Genomic DNA, 22,302 nt, shown 5'->3' with positions numbered 1-22,302 from the left:
GGTGAATACCACATAGACATTACTCTGTATAAGTATGCTGTGTTCTTCATTATTTCTAAATAAAAAGGATTAAGAGGAATTGAAGCTTGAAATGTTTCTTTTATCGATGCACTTGGTTCAGACAGTTTGAAACTATTTGTTGAAACAGCGGAATAAAAAAAGAAATTTGCATTTAATGTACTTGTATATATAAGTACTCATGAATAAATTATTTAGTTTTTAAATAAAGCTACTGACCACTCAATTTAATAAAGGAAGTAAAAAAAAACTACTATAATACCATATCATTTTAAACATATGTATTCCAAAAATTATTTTGAATAAGATAATAATATTATTAGTAAAATTAACAAATTATGGTATAGAAGAATGAAAACATGATAAAAATGTATTACATTTAAAACAAATCATTTAAAAAATATCTCAATAACATAAAAGTGTATAAAATAAGTGGCAAGAGTTATTTCTAGTAGAAACTGAATTTCATTCTGATAAAAAATTTGCAGAATGAACAATAAACCTACAAAAAAACTTGTATGCAATTTTAAGCTCTTATCAATCTTTCTGAAAACGAAAATGTCTATACCTTTAATGCTTATTGTATTGTACCCTAGTTATTTAGGATATCTTAAATTCAGATAGCTGTATAGTACGTATGATATAGTATATGTTTAATTAGTTTAAAACAAAATAAAAAGTATTAAAACTGTGATTTGCTGTAGAAGACATGTTAGGATTATAACGTAGTTACGTGTAATACGAGGAATAACGAAACATCGTAAACAATAGAAATCAAGGACTGTTTCGATTAAAGCATGCAGCATTAGACAAGTTATATGATTAGTATTAAACACTGTGTACAGAATGAGTCTATGAGAAAGGAGTATATTGAGAGCGAGATAGTGAAGAACAGACTGGGACATTCCAGGAGCGTGTTACCTCAACATGCCAGTGACATTATTTACAGTAAGGGTACATGCGATTCCGGCGACTATTACAGTTGCTATTATTTTATGAGTGGGCATTTATCATTTATAATCAAAGTATTACTTGGTATGTTTACAATACCATTTATTTTTTTATTTTAACAACAACAATGTAGGTTTGTGAAATTTCATGAAATTAGTGAAATCAATGATAATATATCATCCATTGCATATTAATAATAATAAAAATATTAACTCATTAATTAATTTTGTCACTTATAATAAATATTTGTAATCAGATATTTCTGTAAGGTACTAAAATTATTGAAAATATATGGTATTTTACTTACATATTTTGTGTTCAGATATTTTTTATTGTTTTTTAATTCTCAATATATCCTACATAACAAACAGAATCAGTATAAAGAACTTATAGAACCGTTAACACTTAAAAATTAAATTTATTAAAAATACTCTATTTATTTCTTTGCAGCTACAGTTTTATTCCTAAATTTAAAAATTGTTCAAGCCATAATCAAACAGTACAATTTGAAAAATTCAATGTTATCAATTTGTTATTTACAAAATTATTTTGCTTTAGTTATGTATTTTAACAAATGAACTTAAATGGCTTATTTATAATTGAGCTTTGTTTATATATTGCAATGAATGTGCTAAGTATCTTGTAGCAAAGGGGGTTTACATTTTAGAACTGCTTGATTCCTTAATAGTAGCAAGATATCAATGATTGTTGGTACATCAATTCTTTTATTGCTTTTTATGAATTGTTCCACTAGTAATATCAATAAATTTGTTTTTGAAGAGATTATGGAAATATATTAATTGTTAATTTTGGTCCATTAGTTCATCCAGAACAAAAGTATATTTCGAGAAATTCCTCAACTTTTACAGATTTGCCCATTTTAATCAAAAAAATTATAGTCAAGCACATTCTTGCATGTTCAGCATAGCTCTACCACACTGCAGTGAAAACAAATTGGTCTCCTGTACTTGTTCAATGCACCATATTATGCAGGATTTCAAAAGTGTCATTTTAGAATTATAAGTTACTAATCAGTAATCAAAATGATTTCAAGTTCAGCACAAAAAACAAAAATATGGCAGTCAGAAAATGTGCCAGGGTATTGCACTAATAGATACAGTGCAGTGCAACGCAGAAAAAAATACTTACAGCACAATTACGCAACATGACATAAGCTATTACGTTTCACTAAAGATGAATTATGTTTACATTTGATGTAATTAACACGTTTAATGTTTTACATGGGACCACCAATTGCTCTTCACAAGAACTCATACGGACCAACTAATTGTGGCATAAACTAATAGGTGAAAATCAATTACTGAATAATTAATTACTTTGTTACAATGTTTACTGGGTATGTTTTGTATTCCTTTTTGATGCCTGTCTTTGCATAAGCAAAGACACAACTTGTAAAGGAAAAATTTAGGCCAGGACCTACAAATGCATAATTTCTTAATATTAAAATATTTGTCCAAGAATCGATAGATCCATTTACAAACTTAGGAATTAACACGTTATTAATTTTAAATGTTCATTTGTATAAGATTGACTAACTATAAATGAAATAATGGTTCATGAATATTGTTTACATGATTGAATAACATGACAATAGACAATAGAAATGACGTAGGGGCTATCCCTTAGTTAAGTAAAGCTAAAGCTGGCCTTTCAGCCCTCCTCCTCCTCTCCTCCCTTGTGCAGGACTTTCACTAACCCCTCAACCTCCTCTATTTTATATTATTCTAAAAATTGTAATATAATAAAGACTATTTTAAACTCAAATGTAAACAATACTTTATTAGCATAAAATTAGTGTTGTAATACTGAGTAAAATTGTTTTTTTTTTGTCTGTTTTTTACTGTTTGCTGTTTCTTCATGGTATGTACATATTTGTAATTTAACATTAATGATTCCCACCCCCCCCTACTTTGTTAGACATTTGAATTCAAATTCAAATGCAACCATAAATGACAGTCACAACACCATCTCTCGGCACAGCACTTGCTGTACTGTTACATCAACTGTAATACACAAGTATTGACAGATGATTTGGCGTCTACACGGTTATTGCACCAGTAACTCCTAACATGATGGACTGCTGAGCCAATATTTTTTTACTGACTTGCATGTTTGAATTTATGATAGGGACAGTGTTTACCCACAATGTGTCGGAAGGTTTTATTTTCTTTCAAGGTTTCAGACTTCTTTTCATTTGCTTATTTATAAGGAGGGAAGGGAAATGTAATCCTAACTTTAAAATATTTGTAGGTCACGAAAATTTTGTGAACACATTCAAGCAATTAATTGATGAGGTTTAATAGTACGTAACACTGCTTGAAACCTATCACCCTCTCTCTGGGGCGCTACGTTAGTTGATTGACAGCCTATAATTAGAATAAATTTTATGATTTTAAGTCTAAAAATATGTTGAATTTTAAATGTTGCAATACAACAAAGAATTAAACAATTCAAATTAAAATATTAATATCAAAATTAAACATTAAACAAAATCTATAATATTCATATCAAAATCCGAATATTTTTTTTTTTAACTGATGCATCCATAGCTTGTTGCATTATACTCAAGGCTATTTCTATACATAAAATATTTGGTCTTAAATGGGTGGTGTCATAGCTATCATATCAGTTTTTCTGTTCATATTACTTTGAAACATTGCTAATAATATAATTTTTTTAGGAGTTTAGCCTCCCAAGTAGTTAATCCAAAAAAACGAAAGACTCTATGCAATGTGAGCCACAAAAAGCTTAAATAATTATCATAAATGTGTTTTTTTACAGGTTTTGCCATTGCTTACTTACTTGAATGACTAGTTTTAGTGGGCAATAGAAACCTCCTTTGAAGATGTTTTTTTACACTAAGATTTAATATTGCTATCACATTTTGGATCAGTCTTTAGACTGTTGTGTAATTTGCAACTGAATCTTTTTTACTAATAAATTTTCTATTCCTGAATTTGGAATGACTAACTTTTTTTATCTCAATATAAAGGTTTTATTTGAAACATAGTGACTGGAAGTACACAAGTATTGATACTTTTTTTTAAATTTCACATCTTCCATAAAAATTTAGTTTTAAGTCTCCAATGATAAATACTAATACAATAAAAAAAATTGAGCGAAGTTGTTTAAAATATCAATTACTAAAGTAAGAATTAGGAACACAAACAATTTCATTGCATGCTGGATGGAAATTTCGAAGAGATTGAATGAAAACAGAGAAGAACACAAAGTTAAACACAAAGATAAAATACATCAACGTGAAGTTGAACTCACATAATTTAAAAACATCTAGTGGTAACAGATTGCCCCCACATAAGATAATAGCACAGAACAGAACACGAGGTGGCGAGGGTACCGTGCGATGTGTGGCAGAGTGAGGTTGACTCGTTGGCTTCAGAGTACAATTATGATAAAATAATTCAAGAGCGATATAAGAATGCGCAGGCGTGTAACAAATAGAAAAAACAAAGAACGTGACTTTTGATGTTCTGTTTGTTTTTTTTCTAATTACTCATGGCCAGTGATCGCTTCCTTGAAGTTTGTACTCCATTTCCATCCAAACTGCAGGATTGAAACACAAACAAGAGGGTCAGAGGCAACTACAAATTATAGATGGATCAAGGGTCTCAGTACATTACATGTGGTTACTGGCTTTTTACTGAAATATTATGAGTAACATTAGTATTACAACATTTATGTAATTTACAATATATTACACTATTCAAACATAGCTTCAACTGATTTGAATCTGTCAAATTTAATAAAGATGCTGCTCATCATTTCAAAACTTGGAACAGAATTGAGTGAAAATGAAAATACACATATTGAAATGCAATCAATATGCATATCTATAATCTTTGGAAATTAATCTCTTAGGAACAAAACCACTATCAATGATTGTTTTAAAAATGTATCTATCAAATGTATTCAGTACATTTCGACTGAAAGCTCTGATCCATCTTTAATGATACATAGGGTTTGGTCACATTTTATTTACTTATAGAATGTTTCTCACTATTGCTGTTGTTGTTCCAGGATCAGTTGTAAGGTAGCACAAGAAGGCTGCAATGGTATAAAGGATGGAGGCACAAATACTGACAAGGTTGAATATGTTCCCCAGGGATTCCATGTTCCCAACACATTGGAAATTTTTTGACATAACTCTACACAGAACTACTGAAGGGTCCAAGAAAAGGTCTAGCTCAAGGATTTCAATATAATTTTGTAATGTCTTTGTATTTTTGTGCGTAACAATTGGCATTTAGAATATGAAGAGTAGACAAAATTGATGTATGCACAAAATTACTCAGACTTTGTTACTAAAAATGTAATAAAAATTTGATCAATGTTAATCATTTGTATGAAATATAAGAATCAAATTGGTAATAAAATAACTTTACAAAACTGATTTAATAAATCTGTTGATTTTCTGTGTTTGAAACAGATTTGATTATTTGATCAAATTTTTAAAGACACATAAATGCACACTTGGGATTTGAAAAAAAAACTAGTAAATAATTTATATAACTAGAATAACCAACCATGAATAATCTATGTATGTATCTCACATGGTATGGTTTCATATCCACTACTTAACATATACAAATATAGGATACATAAAAATAATTTAATCCTCGCCATACTTATAAACACTTGGCAGTTCAAGTTCTGTTATTGTCTTAACTTGTATGGATTAAGATCTTAAAAATCCATATCAGATTCTTTACAATAATATTACAATCATACTAATTTGAATCTATAAAAAGCAGGAAGCATGAAACAGGCAGCCTCAAAATGCAGATTTGGAAATAAGTTTGGATACATAATTCCAGTGTAACTATTGATCGTTCACATCCTTTTCAAATCCTTCCTTTATAATGCCATGAGAAATATTTGTTTACTGTCACCTGTTAAGTCTTAAGTCCATCCATGAGTATCTTATAATTAACAATATTTTTATGTTCTTTGACATGAAATAAAAATCATAAGCAAGATAAAACTAAAGTCCAAATTACCGTATTTAATTACGCTGAAATTTCTCTTGATGAAAACAAATAATTGTTTATTGAATTTTTAGACGTGATAAATGGTTTATGTTAATACCAGACTACCGTAAACCCTAATTATGAGATGTATTCTAAAACTATCTGACCCCCTCCTAGCCAATTATCACATTACCGACCATCCCAGTGGGGATGGAGGGATGACTCTTCTGAGATGGCCACCAGGAATTTGCTGTATTCCACTCAGTCAATGAGTCAAAGTGTTCTATTTTGAGTTTAGCTATTCTGGTTTTGATACACAAAGCTTTTGATGTCTAATCTATAGGTAGTACTCAGATAAAATAATAGTTTAGACTATTCATAATGACCATATTTGAATACCCGGTCCGGCAGGCCTACAACAGTCAAAAATTCAGAGACACGATTTACTTTCAAATCTTCATGTAAAATTATAAAAACAGTAGATTTTGAGTTTCCAAGAACTTCTTCCAACTCCTATACAGACAATCAATGGTTTCTGTTGATTACTAGAAACACATTCAATGTTTATAATTGTTTAATTTCTGGCCGTTACAGGTCCACCAGATTGTGGGTTACTCTTTACTCAAATATGGGCGATGTCTGAATTGCCTAAACTATTCTTTTCCCTGAGTATTACCCATAAACTCATCACCAAAGGTATTTTGTATCATAGATATTACAGTATCTCTAATGCAATAACTGGAGTAGTATATACATGTACGACTAATGAGCCAGTTAATAGAAAACAATTCATTTACGTACTAGCTCTGAGAGTCTGAAATTATTAGCATCTAACCAATGCAAAAAAGTTAAAAAAGGTTTTTTTTGGACTGCTAATGGTTAAAGAATTAGGTTAATCTCAAACTTCCTTTAAGAATTACAAATGAAAAGCAAACTATTCTTTATATACTTACCAAATATAATTTCATTAGAAACTGAGGTTGATGGACTTAAGACTTCATTCAATATTATGTTTATAGAAACATTTTTTGCATACATTTTGAGCAATTTTTTACTAAAATTAAAATTTGTTAAGGTTTTATGTTAAAAGTATTCAGTACTTGATTTAGTATTTGTTCTATTTTATTTCAGTATTTAAATAAAGCTCCCATCCAGCTCTGTATGATTCAGCACAATTGTTCAATTTATACCTTCCTCTATATGATGTTTATTTAGATTTGTGATGTCTGGGTTAGATTGACTATGAATGATGTGTTTGTTAGGTAGCAAGCAGAGCCAAGCCATGCAGGAGAGTTTACCTTGCCAGAAGTCGGCGTCACGGGAGGTGTTTCATCCAAAGTAGGTGATACACGTGATTCAGGCAGTCTTTGCTCTTGAACAGAAGCTAACCTAAAACCACAATATTCTGATTTAAATTTTACAAAAAATATATTACTCATCCTAGGAGGTTTTATTTTATAAGAATCCTATGCAATGTACAAGCTACTGATTCTAAAGCCAGAAAACTACTATGTTACTGTTCAAAAGTATAGTACCTCAGACAGACGACTAAATTGTATTATACTTTGTAACAAATTTATTGAAATCACTCCCTTCATAATGAGCTTATGGGTTATTATTACCACAAGTTTGCAAACTTTATTACTGCTAAAGCTATTCTTAAACTTAAATTATACATACTTTGAATAATTTGCATTCCTATCTCGGATAAATTGTGCAACATTTGTGCAACAAGGCAAATCATTCCTCAGCCCTCTAGGAAAATTGGCAAGAAACAATCTGGTTTTGGTTTCACCAGACCTCTAGGTGCATTCACCATTATTCTTTTGGTTTACTGCAAATCCTAGTCCCTAAAAGCTTTCAGCTTCTACAATATCTAAGCTTTTAGAAGCATGTAATCTCCAGGAAAAACATCCATCTTCTAGACGTTTCCAACATATCAAATTCCCAGCTTCTGAGAGTTTTCAATCTCTTTGAATTTTCACCCCCTTGGAATCCCCAGTCTCTGAAAGGTAAATGGCCCCTGAAAGTGTCTGGTCTTTGAGAGTTCTCTGCCTCTTGGATCCCCTGGGTCTAAAACCTTCTGACCTCTAAAAGCTTTGAGCTTATAGAATTTACCTCTTGGTTTCTGAGAGATTCCTAGCCCTGTGGAACCTGGTATTAAAGAAACATTTGGCATGTGGGAACTTTTAGTCTCTGGAAACCCCTGACTTCTGGAAGCTCTAAACCACAGACTCCATTCCTCTGGTATTTGTCCCATAGAATATTTTGATTAAAACATAATATGGCTTTAAGATTAGCACACATTCATAATCTTTCGGGGCAAAAATTTCTCCCACGTGCCTAATGACAATTATTTAGAATATAAAATAAGGATGTAAAGAATACACTAATGAAACTCCTAGCAGCTTTTATATTCAAACTGAAAAGTGACACTGTGACACTTGATCAATTTGTGCTGTAAAATGTATTAAAAATGTATAATTTATACAATTAAGAGAATGTGAATAGATTTGTGATCTTACTTTTGTCTCCAAAAAATAACAATATATGATACACTAAAATGAAATGAAAATGTATTTCAACTTCAATATGCAATATGTAAAAAAAAGAAATGATATTTACATTCCTTTCCTTGTAACAACGTAACTGTTATAAGAGATGGATATACGAGGGCTATCCAGAAAGTAGATTACAAAGTAAAAGAAAAAAATTTGACTGTGACACTAAAATACTATTTTTCAACATAGTCGTCATACAAATTTAGGCACTTATCATAGCAGTGAACTGGTTTTGAAATTCTAGTGTTATAAAATTCTACTACCTGAGAATTTAACCACGCTGGAAATGTTTCCATGTGTTTCCTTGGTTTTTAGGGGAGTGTGTGTGCCCCTACTCCATAGACTTTAATTTGGTTTTGCAATTCACGTTTTACCCAAGTCTTGTCTCCTGTAATGATTTGATAGAGCAGTGAGTCACCATCTTTTTATATAAGTGTCAAAAAGCAGCCATACAATGATTTTTATGGTTTCTTATATTTTCATGTTAAGATTTTCAGTACCCATCTTGCACCAAACTTATGGTAACCTAACTTCTGTGTGAATATTTTGTGTACCAAACTCCTTGAAATTTGAGGAAAGCTAAGTAAGAGGTCTGTTTGTGAATCTGCTGTCTTTTCATCCACTTTAGAGACAATTTCATAATGCTTGCCCATCCACTTTGTTGGTCATCATGCACATTAGATTGGCAATGTGTAAATTTAATGTACCACTGACACATTCCACCTTCAGTAATCACATTGTTCCCATGAACTTCACAGAGTTGGCGATAAATCTCAATTGGTTTTCCTGGAATTTTCAATTGCATCACACATTTTAAAGTGCTATTGTAAAACAACAAGGAGAGACAATAAATTCCCACTAGCACAGCTGAATAACACTGAACGGAGAAACACCCTGACATCAAAATGCGCGATAGTCCAGCCTCTAGTGGCTGCAGAGTGAAACGTAATCTACTTTCTGGATAGCCTTCGAATATTCAAGCAGGAATTGCATAAGTGCATTACCTTATATTATACGCGATCTCATGACTTTTGCCTTCTCATAAACGCTTTTCACATGTATACACGATATGGCTATATTTTATTTTATTATCTCTTCATGATTACCCGGAATGAGGTCATTTTGTGTTATTCTATGCATGGAATCTTCACAGACTGTAGAATGTAGTTCAACGCTCAGGCCAGATGTCGCTGGGCGCAGCTGTATCTATTTATAGCAGAAGACGGGGCAGCTAAAGGAGTCGTACTCCAACCACTGTCCTTTTCACATGTAAGCAATGTATTTTATTTCATACATTTATGTTCTATATATCACAATATATTTGTTATAAACTGATTAAATTCGACATTTGTTTTACTTCTTTCCACTTTTCATAGAGCAAAAGTGCAAAAGACAAACATAGCGCACACAAAAGTTTTAAGAATAAAACAAAATAGCTGTTCTGAACCAGAAATATTAAAAAAATTCTTATGCTTTTTCTAACGTTTTATACAGGTTACAAATATAAAAAATAAGGTGTTCTCAAAAATTAATTTAGGCTTTTTTCAATAAATGAGCGCTAAAAGGGATATTAGCTAATTTTAGCACAGCGCTCTAAGGGTTAAACAAATATGAGGTCTTGTCTCTACAAATATTGCTTACCTCTTGAGAGTAACTAATGTGCCAGTCAGTTTCTTGCATCGTCTCAAGGCACTCTCTAAGCGCTCCGGCTCTTCTTTTAGGAACCTAAATAGTGAAAACAAAATAAAGTATGAAAAGTGTTGAATAGTAGACCAGTAAAACCTTAATTAATATCAACGCAGGGTTTAAGATATCATGATGGCCCAATGAGAAGACTGATAATAGAAATATTGCAGCAACTTTAAAAAAATCTCAACCTATACCTATTATATTAATGACAGATTTTACTAACAATAATATAGATTATATTATATATATATATATACTGCAATAAATAGTATACTTCATTACACACTGTCAGATGAACTGTAACAATATCAACTTCACAGCCACACCTGAAAACCTTTTCAGTGATTATCCATTATAAGACCTAAGTACATATCCCTAACCCTAAGTGTATAATACACATAGGGTTAGTGTGAAGATGGTAGCAAGCCAAATGAAGATCAATGCACTTACCACCCAATAATTACTTGTATCAGCCCAAATGAATGATTTAATAAACATACTCAGAGTGCCAAGCACAAAATCTGTTGAAATTTGTTAATAAAAAAAAATAACATAGCAAAATTTTAATTTTGAATTTTACTACATGTTGATAAAGAAAAATTTGTAATTTTAAATCTGAATACATTTATATATAACTTTATTATTGTTCTGTATGTAAGTAGGAACAAGCGTACTGTAACTTACCAAGTTTCTGTAATAAAGCTAAATATTTGTAATACTGAATATAACTTTTCTTATATGTTATTGAAAATATTGAAAATCTGCACTAAAAATCTAGCAACTAATAGGCATAAAAGTTGTCTTTTATATTTGGCAAATGGCTTTTACCAGCTGTAAGAAATAAAATCAAGATAAAGAATCTATATGTTTATTTGATTTATTATGCAGAAAATAAGATTAAATACAATGCCTAATATCTAAATTGAGTAACAGAATAATAACTATTCGAAAAGCAATCTAGTTGGCCCTTAGCAATTTACGAAAATACTCGCAGACCGATCTCATCACTCAAAGGGTTAAAACATATTTTAAAAAATAGGAATTAACTTATACGTGGCAATCAAAATTAAAATTTAGGAGTAAAATTTTCCTAATGTAGATATATCCTGTATTTTTATACGAATTGATTGCAACACTGAACATTTTTCACTCATAAATAAAGCTTATAATATTTGTTTAATCCTAAACAGATATTTTGATTTAAGCACAAGAATTATTTGTTTGGTTTGAATCCTTTTCCATTGATAATTAAAAAAGGAAAATTAATATTAATAATTTTTAATAAAATTAGCATTTTTCAATATTAAAGTACGCCTAAGGGTAGGTCTAATGGACCTAATGTTTACTTTTTATATTTATTGTTGTTAAAAAAAGTAAACAAAAGAAGGGTGGATTTTTTATTTTGTATAGTAAAATAAAAGCATTAAAAGTATATCCAGTGGACATTGCTTTGGGATTGATAAAATATCAGTGTTAGGGGCTGATAGGAGAGGAAGTGTAATGAACGGAGCTATTATTTACATATAACCAAAAGACCCAGAGAAGGTCAAATCCTCAAATCAAATTTAAAATTAAAATAAAATACATTTCTACCCTATACATTTACACCCTATACATGCACCTATAACCAGATATAATTCATTGTATTAACATGTTTTTAATTGTTTTATTCGGTTTATGTCCCAAATAAAATATTATTAATAATTCTTTCATACAACAATGTTATTCTACTGTGTGGAGGATTAAAACTTTCTCAATACAAGTGGAAAGTACTTAAAAAACAAAAAAGACCCATATAACAAATAACTTACTTTTCTTCACAAACAACCTTCTCCATCTCTTGACTTAAGAAAGAACGCATTGCCTCTTGAAGACTAGGGAATCGCAGCTTCAAATCTGCTACTGTTTTACTGCAAATCATAAATAAAGTTTTATTAATTCATTTATGTTAAGATTAAACTTTTTTAATAAAAAGTCACATGGTACGAGGCATGTTTGTTTAGTAAGCACTAAGTTTGACATATATAAAAAAAGGTAAAAATGTTTTGGTGGAAAAACAATGTTCAGATTTAACCATTTTCATGATATTGTTTGGAGTAGCTGGTAAGTAATAATGTAGCTTTTTGGAGCAAGTGCTTGTTTCCAAAAACGTTTTGGCTGATGGAAAAAAGTTTGTATAAAACCATTAAGTGAAGTGGTTTGGTCACCCAATCCTTAGCACAAAACAATAATTTTCCCATAACTTTGCATGATATTCTTGATAATTCAATACATGTACATACATTATACATACATTATACATCTAAAGCACTTATATAGATAAATCATTGTTGTCAGGTTCAACGAGATTGACTATGAATGGTTGCAGCAGCACTCTCTCACAGACATGTGAGACAGAGATGTGGGAACTGCAGAATGCTAGTCCACTCCGTTGGATTCTGGAGATTGTACACAACCCTAAATCACTTTTCCATAATTCAGACTCCATAATAGACTGATTTATTAATAACAATATCTTTACATAATTCCTTAACTGCTGTAGAAATTTAACATGTAGAATAGTGCCAAGTCCACAGTGTTGTTGAATTAGATGACCATATACTGCCAGTATTTGCTTTCAACATGGTTATAAAAGTGCCATATCAGCAAGTAACACACATCAGTGTGTGCAGCAGACCTCAAAGTATAGAAGACCATTGCCAGAAAATAGTGAGTGTACATTGGAATGGCAAAGCCAATATTAATAACTAGCTGTAAATAAAAATAAGCAAACATGAATAAATGCTGAGTACACCAGAATGACCGGATTGATTATTTGACCTTTGATTATTATGTGGATTATAATCAAAGCCTAATACAGTAAGAATAAGGATTTTCATTAAATGGAATAATATATTCTAAATCTATTATTAATATTGTACACATTGTTTGTAAACACAACATACCTTGATTTACTTAATATCAGGGCCATGTTCTCCACATCAGACATGTTGACTCGTGTTTTTCTGTTGATTACATTTCCTCTCAGCTCCTCAACGGTGCCTTCCAGTTCCCTACACAAAAAATACAAATCGTTTAGATCTGATGTAACCAAATGATGATGATGTAATGCAATGTGATTTTTTTACATTGGATTGTTTCTTAAATTAAGATTTTCCTTCAACAAATTCCAGTAGTTTTAGTTGGATAAAGAGAGACAGGGAGAGACTTACGTGAGGTCTGATTCTAGTCGAATCATCTCTTGCTTGTACAAATCTTCCTCTCGGCTGATTCTAACCCTCTCAGCATCTGTTGAAGTTGACCAGAGACCTTCCCCACCAGTCATCACCATCGCTCTGTCCATGTTCAAGTTCAATATTACTTTAAACTCACAATATAAACTGTTGGACTTAAGTATGTATGTTGATAAATATTTATAAAAAGGTTACTTTAAACACGTTTTTGTGCCAAATTACCTATAATTAGCATAGTTTTTGTTTTTAGTACCCTATGTTAGATGCAATTATTTTTCTGGCAACACACATAAACTTATGACAACTTTGTTGATTCATTTCTAAATATAGAATCTCAACCATAGCCTCTTCTTAGAGTTCTATTTATATCGAGTTCCTGTCCTTGCCATAAAAAGTACATTATTACTTTAAAATACAGTTAGTTGTATTTAGAAAAAGAACTTAGTATTGTATTAAATGGTTTATTATTTAATTCTCAAGTATTTATTTAAGTTTATACTAAATAAACTATAGGACACCATTTTATTTAATCCTATTTCAACATCATGGCAACAAGGCAAACCGATTAATTAATTCTGGATTTTAATTAATGAAATAATAATTTAATAAATTCGAAATGTATACATGTAAGGTGTTGAATTTGGTTTTATTAGACATTGTGGGATGGCTTTTTATTGTAGTGAAGGACCAAAAACGGAGGGTCTGGACATTAGATTGATTCAACAAACCAACTCTGTGACTATAATTTAAGGAAACAAACGAGTGCAGTGAGTCTGTGATTATAGCAAGTGAAATCACAAAGTAATATACGGGTCACTAAATGCGATTTTTATGACAGAACATTGTCGAGGGAAAATTGCTTCCATTTCTCACTGATGAGGTTACAATACTGATTAGATATATAAATACTGATATAATTCCTACACAGTACCAAGGAAATAGTATGATATTGGGAAGCAAGAACATGTACTTTACTGTATCATGTGTCATCTTTACACATGAATGAAAGCAGTCATAGTGTAAGTATTTATATGTGAACTAATATTTATAGTTTAGTTCAATTTCAATATAGTTTTATAGTTTTTCGTATACTTTTCAATTTTTAATAACAATATCTATATCCATCCGATTTAAAAAACTGTACTGTTTTCAATTCAACTTCATTACAAAATATACATAAGTCTATTTATATTGCTTCTCAAGGCAAAATAGTAAACTCCAAACTCAATTTTGTGTTGGAAGTATAGAACTAGAACATTAATTTGAACTAGAAGTGTAAAACCTGAAATAAAAATTACTTGCAATTTTGCTTAACTTCTGATTCTCTTAATCAAGAACACTGACTGAAAAATGGGTACCTAATGCATGATGTATGACTAATTCCATTCTAAAAATAACATAGGACCCTATCGTATTACATCACAAGTGCTTTCACTAAGACAGCTATGAACTTCGACTTTGGAGTTCCCCAATATTTATATAAAATAATTTAAGTGTTACTGAGATCAAAGCTCATCAGCTTTCTGCGATATTTCCGCAAATCTCCAGATGTCTGCTACATGAAACCATCACAGAAACCCTCAGATATAGGAAAGTGACTGCAGGGTGGTTCCAACACAAGTTGAATTTGATGGAGGCCAGGCAAGAGGTTTTGAGACGCTACAAACTCCATGTAGATAAATTTCTCCGCTCCATTTTAGAATTATGCAGTTTATGTTATTATAAACCTTAACTAGAATTTTTCCCTTCCAAACAAGATAACGGATGACACTGTGTATTTCGCACTTGGTGGGAGATTGGATTGACATTTTTCACTAAATGTATTGTTGCATGAACAGTTCTCAATGTTCTGACTTCAAACCCATCTCATTGTGGAGGAAGGAATTAGGCTAAATGGCAGTGTAGAGCCAAAATATCAAAAAAGAAATCCCTTCCGCCATGAGAGCCTCAGTACACTTACTATCTGGATATGCCTGGTACATTCCATTATGCTATTATAATAAGTACACAAATCAAGTCCAATTTATTTGAATACTGGTTTGTCGGTATGTTCTCTTATAAAGTCTACAATGCTTATAAAATTAATGTGTATATATGTTTCTTCATGTGTTTTATGTTAATTATTTCATATTAGTATAAAAATAACAAAACAAACATACAGAAAATAAATTTATATAGAAAAAGATATTTTAGCGGATTTTTTTGTATACAAGTACGGTATGCAAAAAGGAAATAACGAAATTAAATGCAAGCTATATCAAAATACTTGTAAAAAATCCATGGTAAAGCATCATGTACTGGCAAGTTAGACATTTTAGGCCTGACCTGATCTTGATGAACGTGTCACGTATGGTCTCGCGAACTGCGTGAGCTTGTGCCTGCGACATCCTGCGCAGGTTCCTCACCTCTGCTCGTAAGTCTTTGGCCTTCTTCTGTAATCCCCTTAGCTGGTTATACATCTCAGGTGTCAGTTGCAGATCTGCTAACAAGCAAGTAAATGTTATACACCATGCAAGGTTGACCACTGAGTGTAAAATTAGTATAAATCACTTGCATAACAGAAATTTTTACTTATTATTTGTATAAACAATTAAGATGAAATGTATATCAAACTAAGAAGCATTTTTTTATATTTTTAAAATGTAAATAATTTCAACAGTTTGAAAACCATAAATTAATTTGAACAATAATTACAAAAAGCTTTTATAATCAAAGCACCATCCTAATTATTGAATAATTTAACCTACTCTGGTTTATTGAATATGGTAACTTTTACAAGGCTGACACAACAATACCACAAGCAAAAGTAAAATAGATTTATTTTTTTTTAACATTTGTTTGGGGACATTACAAGGAAAGGTCAGATGGTAAATATTTTTTATTTTACTAAATCTTAACTCGTGTATTTACAAATTTGAAGTTAGAGCATAAATTAGATTTTAACTTCATATTTAGATGTTTCTGACATTATTTTACTAGTGAAGATTTATTTTACTGCATTCTATAATCCTATTGTCATGGTAGAGTAGTCAGGATTTTATTTTGGGGAGGAATCAAATCAATTTTATTTATTTGTATCTGTTAGGCTCTCGGGAAAAGTTTATGGATAACGGAAGCCTGCAGACGCCGGACCTGTAGATACAGAGGGATTACTGTACATATTCTATAGTCGTAAGTATTGGTATTGACATTGCTACATTTTAACATATTTATCGTAATTACCTCTGTAGACATGCCTGCCTTCATATTGGCCAGGAGACAGAGAGACAGGTTTTGGGGGAGGGGTTGGTTTGTGCCGGTCTCGCTCTATAACACATGGAAACATAGTCATGTCAATTTAAGGTGAATTATATTAACTACTACAGTAAGTAATTAATGTTCGAAGTACTGATGCACTCCTATACCATAAAATGTATTAATATTCCAGAAGACTTTTCTACAAGACACAGTTTCTATCAATCACAAGGATAACATACAATAATATGCTTTTAATCCATCTAAATTTATTTTGCAATATTTCCACCTTATATTTTACTTCTCATATACAAAATAATGTGCTTTTAATCCATCTAATTTTATTTTGTAATATTGCTACCATTTATATTTATATCTCAAGTAAATTACTAACTTCACTATACATTTTTATAACTGTATATTCACATAGCTCTTAGCATAACATTAATGACGGACCAAAACTGAATATTCCACAAAAGAGTAATGAAGTGAAATAACACATTTGTTTAGTCTTTCTAACAAAATACACAAAACATTTCATTTCAATCTTGTGCACCAGGAAAATTTAAGGATCATCAATATTTAAACAGGCAGAGGAATATAACAAAATTCCCACCAATTGACTGTTTAACACTTTCACTGCAGCTCTATACTCACTGATCCTGAGTACACTTTACCATTTGTTGTTCACTTAGGAAAACCATCATTGCACTTAGTCCTAAAAGGAACTTTGTACTTACTTCTAGAGTGATAAGATTTTCAGAATGGGTAAGGTTGATGGTTGGAGTCACCTCCTATCAAGATCCTATGAGGGCTCTATACCTCAGTCATGTAACGTTGGAAGAATAGAGGGCTAATTCCGTTCCAGCCTATTCCAGTCAAAGCTGACAGGGGCAAGGTACTCCCTCATGTTTAGACTACTAACATCCTTCAACACTAAGGCAGCTCCACCCAGTCCACCAGCCATCCTCCACAGTAGACTAGACCTATCGATCCACCCTTTCACTACATCTCGAAATTTAGGAATAGTGATGTGCCATTTCTGGACATCAATGGTGTTACCCATATATTAGTGACACATTGGTTTTTGCTGTTCCCGGTGTAGATTCAACCTGGAAGGTGTAAGCCAGTCAGAGGTAATCCCTCTTGTTCTAAACTCTTAACCATGCAGTACTCACTAACATATTTGCTACATTCTATGACTATAAAGTAACTTCCTAGCTATAATACATGTAGTTAACACCTTCACTGAGATTCTATACTGAGTGATCTTGAGTACTCTTAACCAATTAGTGCATACTACCATGTCTACCGCAGCAAATATGTTAAGTGTTCAAGTTCACTATGCAACTTAAAATTTAAGAATGTTTTTTAACATACAGCATGCATTCACACAGGTCAAACTTAACACAGGTAATTTATTGTTGGGCACCATCTTAATATCAAACCAAACCTAAGACTCATGCTTCTCGAAGAAGTTCTCAAACTATTGATAATATATTGAATGTACATGTTACAATCTTATTTTATTTCTTATTTTAACTATATTTTTGAAAGAGTTATAAAAAAATTAAACTTGGGTACAACTTATAACAGTATTGACATTAATGACACAACTTAATGTTGCTATATCAGTGAAATGTTGTTATTGTTTTTAGATTTTAAAAGTCTTTTACATTAAAACAATTGTCTCAATTCACTTTTTATCACCAAAAATCACATATCAAGTCAAAGTCTTATTACAGATTTAATTAATAGCCAAGTCAGTTGAAAATATAAACATAAACTATTACACATAAAAAATCACAGCCAATAAGAACACATCTAGTGCATAAAATGGGTTATCTGATTGCCACAATTAATATTAATTTAAAATATATATTTGTATTGTATTTCAGCACTAGGGATAACAAGTAGTTGTATACACTCATTGCAAAAACAGAATGGCTATCAAGAAATTTACTTAATCTATTAAAATGGATAGATGAAGGTTATTCATTGTGTTGTGGGAGTGTTTAATTTGGTTAAACTTCAATAATTGTGGATTTTGATAAATACTTATCCACCTAATTTATTTGGAGTTTCTCTCTCCCCCCCCCCACCTATTTGCAAGTGACTGATGTGATGTTCTATTCCCTCATGTAACACATAAAACTGCTCCCCTCCAAGTTATACATAAGCTGTTCTTTTGTTCAATGAAGTTATTCATTATTTTGCTTTTCTACCTCCAAAGAAAAATCAATATGATGTTTTCAATAAGTAACACAATTTGATGTTTACCACCAAAGATACCAGCATAGTTTGCTCTTCACCAAGTGCTTAAATTAAGTTCTTTGCTCTAAACAGATACTTTTCTCCTCATATGGTATCATATTGTGGAATGTGTGAAAAATAGTAAAGTCTTGTTGTATGCAGATGACATGAAAATCTTCCGTGAGATTAAATCTTTAAACGATTGTAAATTACTGCAAGACGATTTGGATCGTTTGTTCTTGTGGAGCCAAACAGGCCTGCGATTTAACGCGGACAAGTGTGTTGTCATGAGGTACACTAGAAAAACTCGAAATGTTGTAAATTTTAATTACTTATTAAATGACACTATTCTATCCGTCTGTTCAAATTTCAAAGATTTGGGTGTTATTTTCGACACTACTTTTTCCTTTTCCAAGCATGTAATCGATATTTGTAAAACAGCGTACAAAATTTTTGGATTTGTATGCAGGTCGAGTCAATTTTTTAAAAAAGTATCTACATTAATACAATTGTATTTTTCCTTGGTTCGATCAAATTGGAATTCGGATTTGTAATATGGAACCCATTTCAATATTATTTAATTGAAATGATCGAACGCTTACAAATAAAGTTTCTAAGGTTGTTGTACTTCAAAATATTTGGCATTTATACATACTTAATACCTTATTCTGAATTATTGACTTTGTTTGAGTTTGATAGCCTCCGTAGGCGACGTTGTGTGGGGTCTCTAGTTTTCTTGAAGAAGCTGATAACTGGGGAGGTGAACTGCAGTGTCCTGCTTGCCCGTTTAAACTTTAATGTTCCCCGCCCCTCGTCTAGAGCTCGAGCGTTGTTCAGTCCTCACTTCTCTCATTCAAATCTAGGTGCACATTCACCTATCAATACAATGATGCGGCTGTACAATGCTCTGCCTGACCATGTTGATATAGTGTCGTCGACCTTGACCTCATTTACCGCAATAATCAGACCTTGCTTTGAATAAAATCGTGTACCGAAGCAATTTCTTTTCCTCGGGTGTCCGGATCAGTGCGGGCCGACGAAAAGCCGGATAGGCCTTGTATTTTCTTACAAGGCCATTGTCTGTGTTGGCGCTTGGCCCAGGAACGCCTGGACATCTGGGGTTTGGGGGTGTTAGGGAAGCTGAGGCGGTGTTGAAAAAAGCCAGAGCCAAATAACTCTTTTAAAATATACAAAGCTGTTATTGTATCCGAGTTTAAGGTTCATTTACACTATTTAATAAATGTGTTATTTATGATATTATTTAATTTCTATTATTGTGTTCATTGTTTTTTTTTATGTTATATATATAAATGTTTTATATTTTGAAAAAAATTTTCGGTCTAGGTAAATAATATGTAATTATACTGAGTTAATGAGGTGTTTGTTGTTATTATTATTGCTGTTGATAGGCATAATTTATTTCAATGTACAATTCTTTAATTTAGGCCATGAAGAGCATGGACTTGATTTAAGCATAAGTGTTGTAATTTTTGAGCATTTGTTAGCTAGTAAGAATAAAACTATTAGTTATATATGAATTGATATGTTACAATATAATTGGATAACTACCTATCTGTATTGTAACATGTAAAAATCTAAATAAATAAATAAATAAATATGACTTAAGTGTGGCCCCAGTCCGTTTTATTCTACAACTAATATGCACTCTACAGGAATTGAAATACACGATTCAATAGTTTTATCTTGAATAATATTGTAATGTAAACTACCTCAATAGTTACACTTTACGCAAAAACATCTGAATAGTTAATAACAGATTTTATTATATACATTGCACTTGTCCAGCACATTGCATTACAGTAGGTTTCAAACACTTATTGAGATAAACACAAATGTTGCAGTTATATAACAATTAATACATTATTAATTGTAATAACAAAAGCCTCAGTGTACAACAAAACAACACAAAACGATTACAAAACATTAAAAATGCATCAACCCATACTGGAGTTATGTTACATTAACATTGAATTTATTACCTTGAGATGATGTTCTTGGTAAAGTAGATGATTTAATAGCAGGTTTAGTTGGTTTAGAATCCACTAGAGAGCATGCACATAAAACATGATCAATTAGTACTAAACATGTTCAATAACCCTACTACACATTCTCAAGCAACAATTATACAATAATATAAAGAGACATGTTTCCTTTTCTTACATTTTCTAATATTATTACAGAAAGTTAATTTACCAATCCTATGCAAAATATAAAACAAATAACAATTCATATGTGGAAACAAAAATAATAGAAACAATGTATTTGTTTAAACAACCAATCAAAAATACATGTTGAAACTAGGTTTAATATGCACTGCTCATCATTCTGGTATCCAAGCATCATAACATACTTGCTTAGTTTTTTGGGAATCGTTTACTACAATAATATAACCATTACACACGTAAACTGTTATAAATAAATGTTGGTGAATTTTTTATTTTTAATACGTTTTTTATTTTTTTTTTTTACGTTTTTATTACAAAACGTACTGTTCAGACTATTCCTTATATAAATAAGGACGGAGATGGAGTTAATCAACACCATCTAAATTGTGAGAATAGTTTAAATAAATATGATATCTCACTTTAATAATGAGACCTTTCATTTTTATTGATAGCCCTGAACATAATGGCAATACATTTTTATTGGATGAAAAAGTAATCATACAATTTTGTATTGGTAACTTCTTATAAGCTCAGAAACTGAATTGGAATAGATAGAATTTAAAACATTAAGTATTATGAGTAATAATATGTAAGTAATTGTTGAAGTTCAGGTTCTATAGTTGTTTCAGGAAATATTTCTTACACAAAGGATTCAGATACATATAAAATAATGAAATATGTTGAGGACATTTTTAGTTACTCTATATATTAATACAACATACAAGAAGAATCAATGTTTAATAGGTACAGAAATATTAAATCAAACAGTAAAAAATTTAAATTAAATTATGCACAAAATAAACTACAGAATTGAATACAACGAATACTCAAAAGGCTCTGTAAAGTAAGGTCAGATTATATAAAAGCAATGAGTACAAAAAACCATAAAATGCATTGTGCACATGTGATGCACAAAGCAAAAATGGACTTCTTATTGAATAAAGTGTGTTATTATTATTAGTTTTAAATTAAAGATTATTAACAATTTGATTTAATACAATATATTTTGTTCCATATTTGAGTAAAGTACAATAATTTTAAGTTCTTGGTTTTTAAGATACTTAAATTCTTTTTTTTGGCAAACCACTCCATAATAATGAATAAAAATTATTAATTGACTTGTACTGGACTTAACTCGTATAACAAGACGTCCTGATTTTGCTTTGTA

At 31.0% G+C, this 22,302-nt stretch overlaps 1 protein-coding gene across 1 annotated transcript in view; it reads right to left on the bottom strand.

Moving 5' to 3' along the window:
- Window positions 1-22,302, bottom strand: part of LOC124359950 (coiled-coil domain-containing protein AGAP005037) — a 560,570-nt gene that overhangs the window by 29,567 nt on the left and 508,701 nt on the right. The window contains 8 exon segments of the mRNA XM_046813142.1: window positions 7,277-7,367; window positions 10,181-10,264; window positions 12,040-12,138; window positions 13,174-13,281; window positions 13,441-13,563; window positions 15,787-15,940; window positions 16,684-16,767; window positions 20,949-21,011. Of these exon segments, the coding sequence (XP_046669098.1) occupies window positions 7,277-7,367; window positions 10,181-10,264; window positions 12,040-12,138; window positions 13,174-13,281; window positions 13,441-13,563; window positions 15,787-15,940; window positions 16,684-16,767; window positions 20,949-21,011 (806 nt within the window).

Source organism: Homalodisca vitripennis, chromosome 4 (genome assembly GCF_021130785.1).
Source record: "Homalodisca vitripennis isolate AUS2020 chromosome 4, UT_GWSS_2.1, whole genome shotgun sequence".
Taxonomy (NCBI): Eukaryota; Metazoa; Arthropoda; class Insecta; order Hemiptera; family Cicadellidae; genus Homalodisca; species Homalodisca vitripennis.
Note: the sequence above shows the minus strand (reverse complement) of the source record. Positions and strands in the feature narration are given on the sequence as shown.